Below are 20,846 nucleotides of genomic sequence, written 5' to 3' on the forward strand. Positions count from 1 at the left end.
TTCCGCTCGAATCGGCGGAAGAGGAGCTTCTGCCCCTCAAGGAGCCGCGGTCTGACCCTGCTCTTCCCAACACGAGGCCCCAGCGCGGAGGCTACGACACGCGGAACTGTTTGAGTGGGGTGCCTTGTTTTCAGCCGGCGCGCGTTTGGAAGCGGCGCGGCGGCGGCGGCCGGCAGGTGAGTTCCGGGCGCGTTGCCGGGAGCGCAGGTACCGAACTTCTTGTGTTTTAGTTTATGGCCATTGTTCCTCGTCCTGGGCACCACGGAAAAGAGCCTGGCACCATCCTCTGGGCACCCGCCTTTGAGACATTTGTATGAATTGATGCGATCCCTTCTGCTCTCCAGGCTACGCACGTCTCCCACGGTCTCTCGTAAAAGAGATGCTGCAGACCCCTCACCATCTTTGTGGCCTCCACCGAGCCCTCTCCAGGAGCTTGTTCTTTCCCCCTCGGGGCTGTGGGGCGTTAGGAGCGAGGGCGCTGTGCCTCCCCGCCCGGAGCGCCCTGCGGGGCTCTGTGCCGTGTCCCAGCTCCGCATCCGCGGCCACTGCGCCACTCAGGCTGAGCACTCTTCAATGCCTTCCGATAAATCAGTCCTGTGGAAGCCCAGGAAAACCAAAGTGCTGCAAACTTTTCTTTTAGCTCAGTACATTGCACATCACATGATTAATAAACTCTCATTACAGGATGGTTCCAGTCAAGTACATTGTGGTTCCCCCCCGACCCCCCATTTTTCTTTGGTTAGGGCAGTGGCTCTGGGTGGTGTTTCTTAAAAAAACAGAAGTTGATGGGAGGTGTTTAGATGAGAGAGGTGCTTTGTTGTTACAAAAGTACTGAAGTTTATGTTAATTATGTTAAATATGTTTATGTTATGTTAAGTTACTGAAGGGTAATGGGTGAGGTGGGATGGGTTTATGCTGACCAAATCTAATGGGACAGTTTCTTTATGTCATGGGAAACATTTTTAACCTTGTGTTTGCAAGGCACTGTCTAGCACTTTGAATCTCAGCTTGGGGTTTTTTTTTTTTTTGTGTTAAAACAAACTAAAGTAACTTTGTAAGTCTAACCCAATCCACTTGTGTATCTTAGTTTATAGCTCTTAGCCAGAGGTCAGCTTCTTACTATATTTGTTCTTTGGACGGGATGCATTTGGCTGGGAAATGTGTTTAGCACTGCAGTAGAAACAGTAACCACTTGATACAATTACTGAAGGGAAGCCCTTCAAAGCTCCCATTTATTTGATGTTTCAATTTACTGCTAGGAACTTCAGTTTACTGTTTTTGAATTGATTTGTTAGTTAAGTTTTCATGAAACACTATTTTTTTTCCTTGACATTGTTTAAATGAAATATTGTTGTAATAAATGAAGCTGTATTATTAAAAAAAGACTTGCCTTGCTGTTCTTTGCTGTCACTTACAGCTGTCTTAAACTTCAGGTAATGACAAAGTGTCCTCTAGAGGGAGATCTTGTTGCTTTTATGTGCTGAAATGTTGGTCACCTTGTTCCAGTTAAATGTCTCGATCACTTATCTTGGGAAGGATCTGTGATGATGAATGTGTTATCTTAATAAGTGCATGTCTTCTGGACTGTGCTTAGAAATTTGATAACAGAATCTAGAGTCATGTAACACTTCTGTAGCTTATGTGAAACACAGTTGTTTTAATTCAAATAGTTCTAATTCTGAAGTTAAATGAATAATCTTTGCAAGTTCCAGAGTCCTACTCCTGCAGAAGTATTTGTAGGGCCTGTGTTTGTGGTGTCCCTGCATTTGTGGTGTCAATTCTGCAAATGCTTATGAAGATAACTGATGAACTTCATGTGTTCCTGTTGTCATCAAGATGCTTTTGAGGCCAGTTTCTTTGCTGACCTGAACCAAGAATTTCAGCAGCCTGTCTGAAACTGTAGTGGGTTAAATCTCTTCAGCCTAATGAGTGCTAACAGCTTGGCAAGGAAACAAAACAGTAATAAAATGTCACATTTAAGCAATCATACCAGTACTTCTTGCCTATAAACAGCAGAAGTTGAAATATTACTTGTAGACACATCAGTTGTTTGAATGTAGTTAACTTTATACTCCACATACTCCATTCAAATTGTTGGAAAAATCTTGGTGGGATTACTATCAGGGTGAATTATTCCGCGTGTTGCATATGCTATCTTGATAGGAGATTTCTTCTGGACACATTGAAAAAAAACTTATTTCACAGTTGAGGCATCTATGCTCTCATTTTTCTGTAAGTAAATGCAAATAGTGAATTCAGTGTAGCTTCTGGCATATCTGATCTGTAAAACACATGTTCCATGTGTGGAACATGCTCTGTGGATATAGTTGGAAAATTTCCTCATACTGCAAGGCTGCTGAAAGGGTCAAAAATGTGTTTACACTTTAACTGCCAGGTGAACCCCTTCACACTGCTTTCAAGTCATCTGTAGTGTTAAGAAATAGAAATTGTTACACTGACTCCAGAAGAGTTGTAGTATTTGTATTCTTATAAAAGTATATACAAAACCACTATATAATTAATTAATTTCTTCTGTGTGTGTGTGTGGATATAATGCTGGAAGTAAGGCAAAGTAATTTGCTGTATTTGTATTGTAAGGTTGTTTTCTTTTTCATCCTCCTTGTCATTGTTTTGTGGTATGCAAATACACCTCTGCAATGCATTAAAAATGTATGCAAAGGGCTTGGAGGCAAATCGTGTTTCTTAATAGAATGTACAGTGTGTTATAATAGAGGAATAAATTCCATTTATAAACAGAAATAAGAGTTTTGATTTTTTTTTTAAAAGGCATATTTATATCCCTAAGTTACTCAGATTCTAGTTTCTGTAATTAATTGTGCTCTGAATGATCAATTCTTTATTTTAGATCATAATTTTGGAGGATTGCAGCACTGAGATCTCTGGAGTCTGCTGTGTCTAGCCATAATGAGTTTGGTTGCTTATGAAGATTCAGACTCCGAGACAGAAACTGAAAAGACTGAAGCCCCTGATGCTTCTGGCAGACAAACAAACCGGCTGAGTTCTTCTGTGAGTTGTGTTCAGCACTTTGCACCTGGTAGTACAAAATCTACACATGAAATGCGCCCTGCTGGGAGCACTGGCAGATGTGGCAGGAGCGCGGTTTGTGAAGATCCCCCTGGGCATTATGCACCGAATAACAACACTGACTTGGCACCTCCCTATTGTCAGAGGGTTTACTCTGGCCATGCTGCAATATCTGTGGCTTACAAAAACTATCAACAGGCTTCAAGCTCTTCAACAAATTCTGGAAATGGCATTTCACAGAAGAGAACACATAAAGACAGCACTACTACCCTACCAGGAATTAAACCATACATCCCTAAACGACTGCGTCAAGAAAATTCCAGTAACCCTGAAAAAGAAGAATCTGACCAGAGAGGTAGCTCAGATTGTGATGTTAAATTAAGTGGATCAGGAGAGCAGGCTTTAAGAAAGATCTCTGAATTAATTAAGCCATATTTGGGATCTAAATATAAAGTAACTGAAGTTCCCAAAAGCTTAATATTTTACATGTCTAAACATAGCGGCCCTGTTAATGAAATCCAGTGGTGTCCTGTACGAGAACAAAGTCACATGCTTCTCTCAGCTTCCATGGACAAAACAGTCAAGGTAATGTAAAGCAAGATGCTTCGTGGCTCATACTTCATGTTGTATTAAACAATGCTCTTCTGAAAATAACATCCTTACTTGTGTGTATTTAACAATTCCAACATACTCAGAATTTGAGGAGATGGTTTATATGATTATTATAAACTTGCAGCCTAATCCTTCACTATACCTACAGTTAGTTCCATTAGCTTGGAATTTGGTGGGTTTTTTTGTGGGTTTTTAAAAATTTTTGGTGTTTTTTTGTGTTTTGTTTTTTCTTTTAATTTCTTAAAATTATTTTTATTTATTTTTTTAAAAATTTTATGTAATTTCTTAAAATTATTTTTATTTTTATTTTTTTTTTTAATTTTATACATGTCAGTGTTTTAGACCTTAAGAAGTTAGATTTCTGCTAGGTCGTTTCGCATGATCTCAATCAGTGTTTTATCACAATGGCCATGAGCACTAGGGTATGCACATGGATTCTGCCATCAGTCATTAAGCAGCTAACTGCCACCACTGGAATAATATTTCTAATTATTCTGACAGGCCTGTGTGACATCTGCTGGAAGAGGTAGATCAGGTCAGATGGATTCTGCATCTCAGAACTGTCTTGTCATGATCTAAGGGGTCTTCCCACTTTAAGCTTTTTCAAGGGTTAGTTGCTCAATACTCAGAGTGAGTTTTCCTCCTAGCTTTAATGAATTTGTCTTCAGTTCTTTGGTAATTTAGTCAGTCCAATGAGGCTTTTGTTTTTAAAATGGTTAAAAGTATTTTATGTATATGCTTTCCCAGATATAGGGCTGATTGTGCCTCTGGGTTCAAATAATAGTCTTTTGAAGTGGCCTGCACAGCAACATAGCTTTGATAAGAGTGCACAGAAAGTGTCCTTTCTGGTGGAATACGTGCTTTGTTGCATCTAGCATGTATTTACCATGACAGGCACAATTATTTTCCTGCTTCTAAAATTTAGGACTTTAGTAAATCTTAAGAAGAACATCCCTTGTACCAGCATACCAACATAGTTCCTCCATCTTCTTTACCAGGATTTTGAAACCTCTTTTTCTTAAACATTAAATGTAGGAAAAAAGTATCTTTGTTTCTCCTTGCAAGCTATCTTTAGTATATTTTTTATATCTTGGCTTTTGCTTGAAGAACAGACTTAGAAGGAAAAGGCTAAGATATGCAAAAAGTGCTGATGGATGTTTCTGTTAAGCAGCAATGTAAATTTAGATGGTACAGTTACTGACCTCTGGATGTCTGAATTTGACCTTTTGTGTTAAACTGTCACACCATCTGCTTAAGGTTTGTTGACTATTCCAGAGCCTCATTTGTACTGACAAGTGAAGTTATGGATGTGTTGAATTTGGTAGAAAAATCTAAAATCTAAGTTGTTACTGCAATATAAAATTATTGGAAAGTTGAAATAATGGCCAGTCTGATTTGTCTTCTGAACATAAAGAAAAATTCTTTTTCCGAATCACTGTTACTATGCCTGCTTGGAAGCAGTCATTAACAGTAAAGCCGTTTTTTGAAGAAATCTGACTATTTTAGGTCCCTCAAACCTAGAAAATTCAATATAAATTAAGTATACTAGACAACACTTCAGAGCATGCAGGTCTAAAAAATTAATGAAGGAATAACGTAGCTCTTAGGAAGTGTGTGAAACCGCACGTTGTGTTCTGGGGTGCAGCTGGCAGGGGCGCAGCCAGCCATGGATGCGCCTTGCTGTTGTTTCTTAGGGAAGCGCGTCGCTGTCGCGCCGCTGCACGCCGGCTGTCCTGGGCAGCAGAGGGCGCGGTGACACCGAGGATTCACCGGGTGTTAGGCTCCCGGATTCCCTCCCTTGCTAGGATCACGAGCACATAAATCCCTGGTGACTGTGGCAGCACTGCTTGGCTTTCTGGGAGTTGATTTTGGCTGTCTACTGTTGGCTGAAGTTGTCAATTTTCCGGTATAGGCATAAAACAATTGATTGAAAATGCAGGTCAGCTATTCTTTTTCTTCATCCTTTTAACTTCACATAGATTGTATCTTTTTTTCCCCCAAAAAACATCTGCTTGGAATTGCTCATTAAAATCCAGGCAGTGGATGTGTGTCCTCTTTCCCTCTAATGGGAATATGCAGATACTCAGGATGTTTGCATGGTTTACTTTCGACGTCTAATTTAGGTAAAGCTCAAAGCACGCTTAAAAGCCTAAAACTTCTGTATGATCAGAGAGAAGAGGCAATTCAGACCCTCAAAACTCTGTACTTTCAGTTAGTCACAGGAATAACTGTGACTTTTTTTAAGAGTAAATGCCTTGGACTCAGTCCTTACACCCAGCCTATGCATTAAGACATTTATATTTTTAAGAGTCCAGTATTAGTGGGGATTTCTCAGAATGGAGTGTTCTAAGTTGAGATGACTATGGTAGCTTAAGTGGTGCTTGAATCAGAGCTCTGTAGTTGAACTCAATTTGTGTAGTGTTTAGCCACTTCTGTATATTTTATCTGTTCTTATAATTTCCTCTTAATAACTTCCTCTTTCATCTCAAACTAAGAATTTTCCTTTGTGGGAAAAGATTTTTTTTTTTTTAACTTGGCATGGAGAAGGAAGAAACACTTGCTGTACTTACCTTAGTGATCATAATTTTTTTTTATTTCTGTGTAAATTATGATGACCAAGTCATTCGTGTCACACATTTATACCTAAAATGATCATGGTTTTTGTTTTTTTTTTTTACTTTTTGAGTATGTGTATGTATCCTCTTTAGATCAGGAGAAAAGAACAGTTTTCCATTTATGTTCTCTTGGGTTGAAAAGTGCACTTTAACACCTTTATGAATCAGTGTAAGTCATGCTAAAGTATTTACAATAAATGAGTTGTTGTTTTCAGTTTCTGTTGACTGAAGAATAACCTTCAGAGCTGGAATAATAAATAGAGCTGGAAGATCATCGGAAGCATCTAGTAAAAATAACTTGCATAGTTGGGAATGAATGAACTGTGTTAGAGCATTTTATGGTTTTCTTTAGAAGTATTTGATCTGATTTCTTTTGTGTTGCTGTATTTAAAACACCTCAAACAGTTATCAAGTGGTGAAGTTGGAAAAAGTATCAGTTTTCAGCTCAGGGGCAGAATTCTTTACAGTAACACTCATGCCAGCAGATGGGGCACCTCAGTGTGTTAGAAAGGAATGGGAACTAAACTGTCTTTGAATGAGGACTCAAAGACTTTAATATTTGCCTCTATGTTGTGTGTTGAAAGACCAAAGTTACAAGTTTATGCATGTGTTGCTAAATGTGTAAGAAAACCCCTGAGTTTTCGGAGGGACCTGAAAATAAGATAGAACCCCATCTGGGAAGTGATAGGTATCACAAATTATCCATGGTTCTTCAAATCTGGAGCATTAATAGAAGAATCTTTAATGCTAAATTTTAAATTTGTTGGGAATGGGGAGCTCTTACTGTGGCAGTGCTTCTCTTCACAGTTACACTGTAACACTATTGTGAGTGGTTTATGGTTTTGGCTTAGGTATGTATTTTAAGGACTGTGAAACATTGTTGTCTGAAGGGATTAAATTTGTTTTCTTTGAATAACCCTTCTCTATGTTCTGTTTGAATAGCTGCTGTAAATGAATTTTAGGCATCTACTGCCATTTTTGGCTTTTCCTACTTGAACACCAAAATAGTGTTCATGATTTTAATATCTCATCTACTGTTTTTGTTTTTTTTTTTTTTTTTAACATAAATTTTGAGAGTTATCACTGCTGTTCAAAGTGCCTTGTTCCCATAGTGTGGTTATTCAATGCTTTTTGAACACCAGACCTTGTTTAGGTATTTCTGGTTTAGCACCCCAATGCAGAATCCAGAATCACAGGTTACCATTGAATACAGCTTTTTGTCTTTGGTAGCAGAGAACATTAAAAAGTTGTGTCTTTATCAGCTGCAGAAACCACAATGCTGCATTCACATTGTCAGTGTCTTTTATTTAGAAAATCTTGTTGTTACACAGAGCCACACAGATGTTAACATTTTCACTGGTTACTGGTGCTGGACTTAGCTTTTTAACAATTGTTCATAACTTCAGCATCCTATGCCTTTATTCTGTATTTCCTAGTTTACCTTAAAATTAACTCAAGGTAACACCTTTATATAATCATCTGCTAGCTGTTAATTTTGTGTTTCTCATATTTTATTTAGAATATCACAGCAGGTGTTATGATTTCTTAATTTTCAGCACTTTCACTCTCCATTGTTAAACAAGATCAAGGAAAGAAAGTGCTGCAATTCTTGAGTATGCAAAATGTATATTAATAGCACTTTGTGTTCTATACATTGTTGCAAGTTTTTCTTATATATTTTGTTCCCCACTGCCCTAGTTGTATTGTCATTTAGTCACAGCTCTATCGATACAAGTAAAGTAAAAGTTTTTAAAATGAGTTTAATAATATAAGCCTCTTGAACAGGGGCATTGCTGACTTCCCATGATTAAGAACATAACAACCATACTGATTCAGACCAGGGGTCAGTCTCTAAGTGGATGAGTAAAGAAGAACAAGTCAAAGGTTTGTGGTGCCTTTAAGTCCTTTTCTGGTCGGTGCTTATTTTCAAGTTTGGATTCCTGAGCTCCTAGGTAGTTAATCTTTGTAACTTGCTACCTCAAGAGTGGTATGTTACTCATGCTCATTAAATTTAATGTATGGATTTTGGTTCCTGGAGTGTGTCAAGTGCCACAAGTGCCACAAGAAATACGATTTTCAATTATACTTTCAAAGTATTTTATTATTTTGTGATTTTTGTCTGTTAGGAGAAAGATAGCACAGTAGTATGTTCCAGGAATTTTGTTATTCTTGATCCTGTTGTATTGGACTGAATGATAGAACATGATAGCCTCAATCCATACAGTAACAACACAAATTTCCTAAATATTGGCCATTACCCTGTCTCAGAATAACAAAATCTAATATTTCTGCTTTCAACCATTCTGTACACAATTCACTTGGAATAGGTAGTGTTTCTTGTTGTTCTGTCACAGGCATGTCTGTTTATTAAGAAATAAATTTAAGCTGCCAGCATATTTCCTGTACACTCAGGCATGGCTGTCAGATGGCTGTAGCCCTGTCACAGCTAGGCTGGACTCAAACTGTTCACTAAGCAGAATTAGCTATCATGCTGCTAGTACCTCATGTAGGGCAACTCTTAGATTGATTTTTAAAATCTAATTGTGACAACATTCCTTTAACTGTAGGTGACAAATTGGGAAGTCATTTGATACATATGTTCTTTATTTGAAATGTTTTGAAGATCTCTGTTGATACATTTTTAATACTGTATATTAAAAATAACAAGTAGTTCTCCCCATTATCTTGGAAGTGGCAAGGAAATGCTAATATTCTGGATATTGTGTGCTGCTTACCTAGATGTGGGGAAAAACCCCATTGTTTTCTTGTTGAAGAGGCTGCTAAATATCAGCAGAAATACTGAAGCAAAGCTCTCTTTATGAAGGTTCTGGCCTTCTTCTCTTCTCTGTATAGAACTGTGCATGTTTTTTCCAGTGACTTTAAGATTGCTGATTATTAAGATGGCAGTGCACTTATGTGATAGGCACATGCATGGTAATACCAGCCTTTTTTGTATACCTTGATCATCTTCTAACAAAATTATTTCATACACTTCAATGAGTAGTACCCTCCATAATGCTTATTTTTGTAAGAAAAGGAACATCATGCAGGAAGGAATGTACTTGACCATCAGTGAAAGCTTCTGGCTGTGCCATGGGTAGATGATAATCCAGGTCAGGATGTAATAGATAGCTCTCACAATTGTTCTGCAAAAGCTGGTGATATGTATCAGCAAAGAGCAGTTCATGAAAGTGGTGAATTTTGGTCTCTTCATCCCAAAGGTTTGTGTGGGTAAGAGTTGTTTCACATTTGGTATTTTAGTACCTTGATAATGTTTAGAGATTGCTGTTAGAGAGATATATTTTTTTAATTATTTCCTTGTTTCCAGTGATGCAGTTGTCAAGGAAACAGAAATCCTTGTAATGCCTTTGTTCACTTTTTCAGAATCCACAGCTGGAGATGACTTGTATAGTTTTTATTATGTTCTGAGTGTTTGACACACTCTTAGGCCTCAAAGGATTTTTTCAGAGGAGTATATTTCTTTGAGTATAAATAGCACCATCCTCATCTCTGTAGGGTTTGATAAGCCATTGTTTCTTTCCTTCTGCGCTATCAGGAACTAAATTCAGTACTGCTTTGGATTAGAATTTATCTTAACACTTGTATGAAGACTGACATTTGAGGAAAAGGGAGGGGGCAAAAATGCAGTGAACCCCTCAGCTTCTGGGTGAGGTTTTTAGCTTTGTGATGTCATGAGTTTTTTTCCACTTGGAAATTACTCCTGTCTTAGGATTTCCTTAAAGAATGCAGGAGTGATACCTCCAGTGTTCTTGTGAACATTTTTTTGCTGCTTTATGGCTGTGTGAGAGGATGTGGCTGTGGGGGAGAAGAGTGGGATGGATATTTCACAGTGTAGCTAGTACGCCTGTGTTCCCCCTCGCCCCTGCAAAAATAAATTGGGAATTATTTAAAGAAAAATTTTGAAAATAAAAGTTCTTCCAAGAGCAGGGAAGTTACTGAAGCCTGCCTGTATTTTGAGTCTGACTACAAATCCTCTTCAGTTTCTTTCTCTGGAGCTTCTGCAGTGTCTTTTATTCAGCTGCTTAGCATGATTAAGCCTTGAGGGAAAAACACTGAGGCCTTCTGTGAAATTTGGTTGACACTGATCAACAGGTGCCAAGTGGCCACAGGTGAGGTGCACAGGATAACACCGTTGCTGTGACAGTATTATATCACAAACCTTTTTTCTGTGGAAATCCAAAATTTTAGAGAGTGACTTCTAAATATCCTTAACAGTGATGTGGAAGAAAGGATTCTGTTCTCTCATGTTACCTAGAAAGAGTTTTGGTTACTTGTATCATTATTTGCAGAAGTATGAGGAATTTAAAGTGTTTATCTGACTTTTTTCTTAGAAACCCATCTGTCCTGAATGGATGAGCTCTGCACTTTCTTTCTGCTGGGAGCTCTTCCAGTTGTTTCCTGTGTCTCTGAAGCAGCAGAGGAGAAAGCAACCTTGTGCTCCTGCCAGGGCAGAGTCAGGGCTGGGCATGGCAGTGGACATGGCAGTGGGACATGGCAGTGGGCATGGCAGTGGGACATGGCAGTGGGGCAGTGCCTCTAACGCAGCTGAAGCGGGAGTGTCCTGCGGTGAGCTCTCCAGTTACACCAGCCCCGTGTGGGCATCTGCTGGGCAGGCTCGTGGCAGAATGTCAGCTGAGGTGGGACAGATGTATGATGGTGGTGTCCCCATTCTGGGTGTGTCAGTAAGATTGCTGGTGAAAAAGTGAAGATTTTGGTACTTGGGAAAAAAAATGAGCTGGAGTAGTTTTAAGTTCTTAAGTGGCTGTAATACATTATGGGAGTATCATTTTTTTGGTAATAGTTATGAAATTCTGAATATTTTTGCTGTTTGAAAATATAAATAAAACCAATCTAACTTTGCTTCTTTTCTAGAAATCTGGCTTTATAGCTGCATCTTGCATACTGCTATATATTTAAAAAAATCTGCTAACAAAGCCACAAGGCGTCTTATGACTTTGATTCCTTATCCTTCTTGGTTTGTCAATGTTGTCAAGGAAACAACTTTTTGAGAAATTTTGCTCCACTTTTTCAGGTTCTATAGAGAGATTACTTGTGTAGGATTTATCTGGCATCTGGGCTAGAAAGAGTTTTCCTGAAGTTTCTATTCTTTTCACTATGTTCATGTCCTTGCTTTCTTTAAAACAGATTTTATTTTTAGCATGTGTCATATAGCTGCATCTTTAAGGTCATAATATCAGTGAATGTAACAAGGATTGCTAACTCTTGATCTTTGGATGAAGCCTCATAGAAAGAATTTAATTGATGCCTTTGCTATATATTTATTCTATAAAAAACAACTGTTAGTTATAAATTCCCTTTAAATTACAGGAGAAAGAAACATTAGAAAACCCCTTGTTCATCAAAGAACTTGCTTCATTACTATGAAACTAATGACTTACAGTCCTTTATCATACATATCATGTTTCATTGCAGTAATTGTCTCTCTTCAAAGAAAAAGCACTTTGTGGCTGGTGTGGAATTGTGTTGGGTTTGTCTTCCAGCTCCTGTGTGCTGGGTGACAGGCTGGTTAGATTGTTAAGGCTGGTCTGTACCTTCGCTGTGCTTGTGGAGACTTTATTTTATATTCTTTTTAATAAAACTGCTGTTTCTCTTCTAGGACATACCTTAAAATGTTATAAAAACTTCTGCCTTTCTCAGATGTTTCTGTTGGTTGATGGATTAAGAACACTGGGCATGATTGTGAAGACTTCATGTGCTTGTGTGTTGTGGCTGTGCCAGCCGTGTAACACCTTGTTTCCTGAAGTCAGAACTAGGAATCCATCCTTTTCTCTGGTCTCCTTGCCTTTTTTCAAATTATAATTTACTCTTTAAAAGATTTTTTCTCATTTTGAACATTGTGACTAGTGCATGGAATGTTGTATTTTTATCTACTAAGGGAGGGACAGAGCTGGTTTTCTGTGGAAAGGATGGGAGTTGGGTGCAGGTGGTTAGGGCTGACATAGTCATATAAACATGTTAAAGCTAGCACTATGTTAACAATGCAGAAGAAATTAAAATTAATTAGAGAGTTCAATCTTACTTTGCTTGCTGGTACTGAAATGGTGCTAGTTAAGATGTCCTCATTGCTAGCAAAACATGTAGTTGCTTGACATAATTAATAGTTTATTTCCATAATAAAATGACTAGTTTTCATGTTTAATACTGGGTTTTGTCACTGACATCAGTGGGATTACGATTGCATCTATATTTTTCAGAGAAGAGGATCTTTAATATTTTGATTTTTTTTGGTTTTTCTCTTTGTTTTTGTTTGTGTTTTGGTTTTTTTTTTTCTTCCCAGTTATTTACATTCTCAATAGCCTTGGGAATAACAAATGGTTTATTTTTTAGTTGAAAAAATGAAGTTGTAGAGAAAATGAAACTAGCCCAGGCTGACTGCTAAATGCAAGATTCATTATAGCTCAGGTTTTCAGGTAGCCGTTCTAAATCACTAACTGTGTACTGCCTCTCAGATATTACTCCAAATCAGGGTGGGCAGTAAGTCTGCAAAAACTACTTCTTAAAATAAGAAAATCACCTGGTTAACATTGGGGATGGACAGAATTTGCCTGCAAATTTGGATTAGGTAATTTCTTCCAAATAGAAATTAGTCCCTAAGTACAACCCCATACCATTATTTTTATTTTTAGACCTGCTGCAGTGATGGGTTACTCTGTGACATTGCACAAATACCCTGTCAGTGGGTGCACAGCTGACAGTGCCCAGCTCTGTTGTGCTGATGAACAGCCACCACTCATGTGATGGTTAGGTCACCAGAACTTGTCCATGGCTGTTGTCCCTGCTGTGCCAGCTGCTCCTAGTGGATGATGTGCAAGAATGAGACAGGTTTAATTCCTCCTTTTTGTTTGTTTTATTTGTACTTGGTTTTATTGACTGTGTGAAGAAGATGGTGTCTGATGGTGTCTGATTTTATATGTGTACATAGATCAATATGAAGCTGTAAAACACATGAGTAGCCTTAGCTGATTGGCAGTTTTATATTAAAAAAGTATGATAGTATTGAGGTACAGTACAAACAGCTATGATTTGAATTTTAATAGTTACTGTTTAACTGAAGCTTAAGAAAAAAACCCATTAAACTAAAAGGAGTTTGTCTGTGGTAGTTTTCTCCCTCTTGTTTTCAGAAATAAGTTACAGGCCAGCAGGAGTAGACACACAGTGTTTCAGAAGCTGGGAGTGCAGTTGCTAAGACTTGTGCTGTGAATAGAACAGTGCTTCTTACACCAATAGTGGATGCTCCAAATCTGTGGGATGCAAGTGTCTGTGGGATATGCTTGTGAAAGTAGCCAGTCCTTCCTTACCTGTAGGAACTGAGGATATTTAAGGCAATTTCCCTCCAAAGTGCTGTAAGTCTGAAATTGAGGTGTCTAGCACTTTTGAGGAATCCCTGCTTTTAATAGAGCATTAATGTTTGTGACTTCAAGAAGTGATTGATGCTAATGAATATGATTCATAGAGATGAAGGGGAAACCAGATTATTTAATAAATGGCTATAGTAATTTAGCTAATTATCTCCTGGAGAGCTGCAATACATTTGAAGTTCTCCTTTGCCTGCTGGTAAGATCTTGATTGTTGAAGTGTTTTCTGGGCACAAGTACTGTCTGCTAGTAACTACTAGTGGGTTTGTGCTTTTAGGTGTTGTGAGCACACGTGTTATTCTTAACACATCACTACACACACTGCATTCTGAAGCTGATGAGAAGCTGCTACATTTATTCCGTGTTCTTCTCCCCACATAGGGGCCGCAGTGGGGAATTTAGTGGTTTGAAAGTAATTCTTAATAGCTACCTGTCATTAAATGTATGTTTCTCTTGAATTACTTGGATGTGTGCGTCAAACTGCTCTGCTTGAACCATGTCATCCCAAACACACCCACTGCTGTGTGTGAAGTAGCTAGTGTATCTGAAGTACATTTCTGTGGATATGTAGTGTACTGCAGGGGTGGGGATTTAAGTATATTCACTATACTTAGCTTTGTCTTATGCTAAAATAATTCTGATTTTTCATATTTTAGAACAAACGATAGCTTGAATCACTAGCTGATTTGTAAAGATATTGTAACTTCTTTACACTTCTGCGTTTTCCAGGAACTTGCCATTTGAGGAACATGCACAGGGTTAGCCATAGTGCAGTGATTAGTCACAAAACACTTAAAGGTTAACTGCAAACTAGGTGGGAATTCTTCACTTTGTTTTGGTGTGTGTGGGAAGTTGCTCTCTTGCACTGTCTGCCCAGCATGAATGTACAGTTGCTGTTTTGTAGTCACTCTCATAACTTTTAGCTGGCTGAGAATGTGATCTATATGAGCATATTCCTTAGAGTCAATGATTTATGGAAAACTTGTGATTTGCTTCAGATGTAGTTGTCCCAGAATCTTTCTGCCTAATAAAGAGCACACTATGTTAAAAGATGACAATTGATGGCATGGCAGAAACACTTTGCTCTTGAGAAGGATAGAGTCCTTGATAACTCATGATTTTAAATGTCTGCATGTATACACTTATGTACAAATTGGGGTTTTTTGTGAGTATTGTGTATAATGTAAAGGTTGCCTGTCTTCAGAGTAAAAAATAGTGGTTCTCTTTTCATTTTCCTATTTTCTCTCTTTATTCTTTCCTTGTCAGTTTGCCATGTTACTCAGCATTTGGTAAGCTCATCTCTCTTGTAAATAGTGGGAATTAGCTAAAAAAGGTTGATTGATACAGATGACTAAAATTTCAAAGTCTCTGTTGGTATGAATCTTGCTGTTTGGTCTGACTTTGCTCAATTATTTCATGTTTTGGCTGAGAATTTCTGATTTTTCATTTGTGCTACCTAATTTCTAGGCTTCTTTGGTACAAACCTCTGCAGTAATTCAGAGGATACTTAACTTGGACTTTAGAATGGTTTGAGAAAACAGCATACAATAATCCATGTGTTATGGTGCATATGGTCTAATACCATCATGCTAGCTCTGTATAGTAGATGAATTCAATTGAAAAACATGTTTTAAGCTGTTGCTTTCATTTTAATTTGTGGTAAATTCAGTGATGAGCATCAGAAACATACATATATATTTCCCTGAAATGTCTGAGGACATTATTTTATCATACTTAGAAATATAACAGGAGAAAATACTGATGGCATAGTTTTGCTTTTTGCTTATTCCTTCTATTCCTTGGTTGTTTTGTTATAAAAAGCAACAGCCCACTGCTCTGGGGGATTGAAAATGTCCAGTAGCATTGAGGATGTGTGCTTGTCCTTTAATTAATGCTAGTTTGGCAACCTGCCTTGCCTTAGGACTAACCTGTTATGCTTGGTGGTAGTAATGTTAGTGTAGTCTAACCTCTCACAGCCTATTTTATTTTGCTGACCACTTTATATGGGAACAGAATAATTCTTCATGAAACTTGCCAAAGGTCGCTACTGAATGACTGTAAGAAAATGTTTCAACAGCATTCTGGTGTTCTTGCACAGAATAAGGGAAAGGAAGAGCTATAGTAAGTTTTACTCTTATCCTGTATTTCTTCTTTTGGATAATCCTGAGTAGGTTTTCTCTGAAACACGCTTTTCTCTGAAAGCATGTTTTCTGTGAAACACGCTTTGAGCACTTGGAAGAGAACTACAATTATGATTTTATTGATTAGTTAGGTTGAAGATCACTTTTATCTGAAGTCATGTGTTTAGTAGGAGTGCAGCAACATGTTTGTAATTCTCACTGTTGTTCATCTCCAGAGACTGTAGAACATTTTTTTTCTTCTTGTTTTCTCAATCTATTTATAGTTTAAGGAAACAGATCTTGGATAAGATGGGTAACATGTAGATCTCTTGATTCTTTGCAAGCCTGGGATTGGTTGTATGATGAGATGTACGCTGTGTTTGGGGTCAGGTGTTCTCCTTTCACTGAGAATGGACCAACACTTTCCTGGAGGATGACACCCCCCTGAGTGAAGTCCAGCTGGCTGCTGGTATGAGCAGGGTGCTGGCTGGGGTTAAGGACCTGTGGCACAGAGGGTCTCATCCCCTCTGTTCTCCTGGCAGTTGGCATTGCCTGTGCTTGCCATGGGCTTTGAAGTAGAACTGTAAATCTACACTTAATGCAGCCAGGCAGCAGCAAGAAGTGGCTTTTAGACAAGGCCAGGAGTTTCTTGGTACTATGCACCTTAAGAACATTTTTTTTTTAGAAAGATTTTGCCTTATTTTTCTCTTCAAACGTAATCCTTGATAAAGGTTTGATCAAGGAAGAGTTTTCTGGCACACAATAAAGCTGCTATTCAAACTGGGCTGAGGGATACAGACCAGTAGGACATCCTTAGAGTACATAATAATTCACACTGTTGTTTTGACTGATTAAAAATCCTCTATGTCAAATAATTGGAGAGCGATAGAGTAAATTTAACCTTTTGTACTTTAGAACGCTGTCTAAATGTTTCTTCTCCATCTCGGAGCACATTATTCATTAATCTCTTTTCTAGTGGAAAGAAGCTGTCTTTACTCTTAAAAGAACAAAACACCAAATCATGACTCTTCCGACATTCTGTTCTTGGGGTCATTTTTTTTCTATTTTCAGAGTTTATTTCTCCAAGAAGGTCTTGATCAAGACCAAGATCAGGGTTGATGATCAAAGACTCCTTCTGCCTCTGAAGAGTAATGGTTAAAACTTTTTTTTCCAAGAGAATGAAGTCAGTGCATTTTCTGATTTTCACATTTTTACGTTTTACATTGTATTTCATACCTGAATTAGGTTGCATTTTTCTTTTTGTAGAGAAATGGATGCAACCTAACATGAATAGTATCCTCAGTATGCGCATTGGGGGTACCTTTGACTTGAAGATGAAGATTTTCAGTCATGTATGCCTTACATCAGTCTTGTGATCTTGAGTTCAGTTAGGGAAACTCAGAAATTTTTGATGTTATTTCCATCTGATGGTGTGAGGAATTAATTTTTAATTGTCCCATCTGAGAAAACAATCAGAATTAGTGTTTTTTTTTCTCCTCAATGTTTGCCTGAAGGAGAGTCCCTTATCAAAAGCCATGTACTGGCATTTGAATACATATTCCAATATTAGCAGGTAAGCAAAGGTGTGCAATTTTCCTGAGCAACAAAATACTTGATTACAGGTCTAATGATAGTTTAAGAGGTGTTTTCAGATGTGCTGAAATCAAGGACTTGAAGCAGATGAACTTAATTATCTTTGTGAATATTCACAATCACATTATGTGCTTTAAATGTCACATTTGGAAATAGTGCCTCATTGCTAGTTAATTAACAATAATTACTCAAGGTAGTACTTACGTTTCTGGAATCTCTTACCTACTGTGAAAAATGTATTTTGCTTCTAAATGTTTCTCAGTATAAAATCCAGATTTTATTTAAATCATTCTGAAAAGGTTGCAGTTGCTTAGGCCCTCTGTGCTCTTTACCTGTACCACTGCAGCACAGATAATCAGTTATTTCATTCAATTTGATTTTTAAGACCTGAACTGTGATGTGTATAATATTTAAAAAAAAAAAAAAAAAGCAACTGCAATCAGTTGATTTTTTTTTCCCTTGGCAGCATAAGAAAAGAGAAGCAGTAGCAAATTAGACTGGCAGGCTAGATCCATCATGAGGTATTACAAAGGTGTGTTGACATCTTCAGCTAAAGAAATATGGCTTATGATAATACCAGAAGGGGTTTTTCCAGTCATAGCACTTACGCTCTGTATGCTTTTCTCTCTCTAAGGATGTTTTTTCTTGGCAGAGGGTATTCGACAGCCCAAGAGAACTTACACTGCAACAAAAAAAAAACCCTCATAGATCCTAGAAAATCCTCCCTATATTCTAGGTCCAGGTTTCTTCTTCCATCTTTCTTCTCTGCTTTTTAGGTAGAAACTTAATTGAAATATCCAAGGATTCTCTTCAAGGTTTTTCCATTAAAATAAGATTTTCTTCAATTCAATCTTCCTTTTGACTTGTTTGCAGCAGTGCACTTTACACGTCCTTATGTGTATATGTGTATGTATATTAAAAATATATATATATATTTAGATATATATAAAAGAGCCTTAAATTAGCAGAAAACCTCTATTGTCAACTACTTTTACTTACAAACTGCATATTCTCTTTGCCTGCTCTTTTCATGAACTGTGTGAATGGAGAGTCCATTGAAATCCTGGTAATAACCTGTAGCTTACATTTCAGAATAATATTTTGCTATATATACATGAAATACTTTCTAGTTTTTAATTCGGGACAGTATTTACAACATGCTAAGCGGATGTTTGATCTCTCAGACATCAATTTCAAACTAGTTTGGAGAACAGGAAGAAAAGCTACTAAATTTTAGAAACAGTCATGAAGATTAATTAAACTAATTATCTGTGCTTTTTGCAGTGGGAGTGGAGGTAACTACAGGTACAGGAAGGCATAACCAAGGGGAGTGATGAATATTTTTTCAAGTAGTAAAAGTGGTTTAGTGATGGCAGCACAAATGGAGGAGACATTGAGTAATAGGAAGCTAAAATAATAAAGTGAATCTGATCGTGGAAGATGTTAACATGTTATGTGAAAATAGTGTTTGAGTTGGTAAGGACTTCACGGGGGAAACTTCCCAATGATAATTTTTCATCTGTAGAATGACTTGGAGAAAAAAAGCTTTTCACAACCACCAGGTTTTGATTTTAAGTATTCAGGTAATATCATAGACCCATTCTAACTGAATGGTCTGGTAATGATGTCAAAAAGCTTTCCCATGTGTCTGCTATGACAGATGGGTTGAAACAAAATGTTTTTTGCTTACTTTTTTCTCCTGCCTTTATGCATGAAGGGCTCTTATGTTCTTTGAGAAATCTGCTCTTGGGTATCTCAGTACAGAGTCTGGATTATCAAAAAAACTTGATATTCAGCTTCTGATATTCCTTGTTTATTTTAGAAATAATTTATATTTATGTGCTTAAATAGATTTAAGTACTCCTGAAAAATTTGGTCAAAACTGGTCACTAATCTCTTTAAATTTGTGCTAATATATAGTAGCCTACAATGCTACTAGAATTCTCAGGTAAGCCAAACACCAAATATTTGCATTAACTTCTAATTTTGAAAGTCTTTGTTCTGTAAGTCTGCAGTGGCAGTGAAGTAAATGCAATGAAATATTTCTAGGTGAAGTAACACTTTCTGGAGGTGTGTTGTACTGCTGCTGCAGTGAGAAATGCTGAACGTGAGGTTTCGTTGTTTAAATGTTGATGTTGCAGTGCTGCCGAGGAGCTGAGCTCCCTGGGACCTGTGGTGGACCTTTGGGTTTATGTGCTGCCCAGAGCAATCGAGCCAGCTGGGTGTCAGAGCTGCTCAGTGGGGCTGGTGAGATGCTCTGCTGGGATACACAGGTGTTTCTCTGGGCTGAGTTTAACTGGGATTTTTCATGGTACCACTGCACCAACGTGCTGATCAAGTAGGTTTGCACTAAGGGAATGTAACCAGAGGCAGCCCCTACTGATAGAATGCCACGGTTATGCATTATTGCTTGCTAAATGAAGTGTGTTCATCAGACTTTAGAGAAAAACAGGGCAGGGCAGTGGTGTGTATTTTACAAGAATCTAAAATTCCATTTACTTCTCTAGTTAAAAATAACCTAATTGGGTCCTGTGTAAATGCCAGGCAATGTTTGCAGGTGTCAGTATGTTCATATCTGCTCCTTGGTAATTCTGTCATTAATTCAGAGTTTCAAGTCATCATCCACATAGGAGAAAGTTAGCTTTTAATCTGCTCCTAGGGTTTTAGCAGGAGCTATTATTTTCATTTCCAGTTGCAAAGGAACGCTCTCACACCAGCTGTAAAATGAAAGTTAGTGATACGAGCTCCATAATATGACAAAATCACAACAAAAATGCAAGCTTGTTACCTAATTTCTAAACTATTGCTGGAGAGCATAGTAGATACTCTTTAGCATGTGAAGTTCTGAGAATTTATGGATGCTTCCACCCACACTTGTGTAGCAGAACTTTGTATTTGAGCTGTACTCCTAGTTAAATTTAAAAGGTCGGTTAGATCTGGAAACCAGCTTTGAAACATTTGGACTACAGTGATAATCTCTTTTTGAGTTACAGCTTCTTGTGTCTTAAATTGCTGTAGTTTTTCTTCAGCTTATGATATCTAGGTAAAACAAGTACAACATTTTTATATGCTTTTTGACTTTAAGAAAAAAATCCTGTATTTTTAAAATGAATATTGTGTCTGTGTTAATGGTTTTGAATTTATTGTTAAAACAAACAGCCTATTAATAAAGAAAAACCTATTTACCAGAGTCTTGTGCAGAATGTAAACAAAGCAAGTAGTTTTTCTTTTAAGATTATTTTTAGAGTTATTTTTTGAATCTTAAAATTTGATACAAACTGTTGTGCTTTGTATTGATGAAAAACATAATCAAAGATCTCTTGTTCAACTTCAGGGGGGCTGTATCACTGTGCTACATGGTAGGAATGTAAGCGAGCATTGAAAACCCTCTGCTGACTTAGATGTACATTAGATTTGCAAATTACCTACCAATGCCCTTTGGGACAAAGCTCTTTATGAAATCA

The 20,846-nt window shown here is 37.6% G+C and overlaps 1 protein-coding gene across 1 annotated transcript in view; it reads left to right on the forward strand.

Annotated features, from left to right (window-relative positions):
- The first annotated feature begins 156 nt into the window (after positions 1-156).
- The window catches only part of WDR25 (WD repeat domain 25), a 59,288-nt gene continuing 38,598 nt past the window's right edge, over positions 157-20,846 (forward strand). The window contains exons 1-2 of the mRNA XM_041476365.1: positions 157-176; positions 2,867-3,630. Coding sequence (XP_041332299.1) covers positions 2,926-3,630 — 705 coding nt within the window. The 5' untranslated portion in view covers positions 157-176; positions 2,867-2,925. The remainder of the gene's footprint in view (positions 177-2,866; positions 3,631-20,846) is intronic.

Source organism: Pyrgilauda ruficollis, unplaced genomic scaffold, assembly GCF_017590135.1.
Source record: "Pyrgilauda ruficollis isolate IOZ18807 unplaced genomic scaffold, ASM1759013v1 scaffold38, whole genome shotgun sequence".
Taxonomy (NCBI): domain Eukaryota; kingdom Metazoa; phylum Chordata; class Aves; order Passeriformes; family Passeridae; genus Pyrgilauda; species Pyrgilauda ruficollis.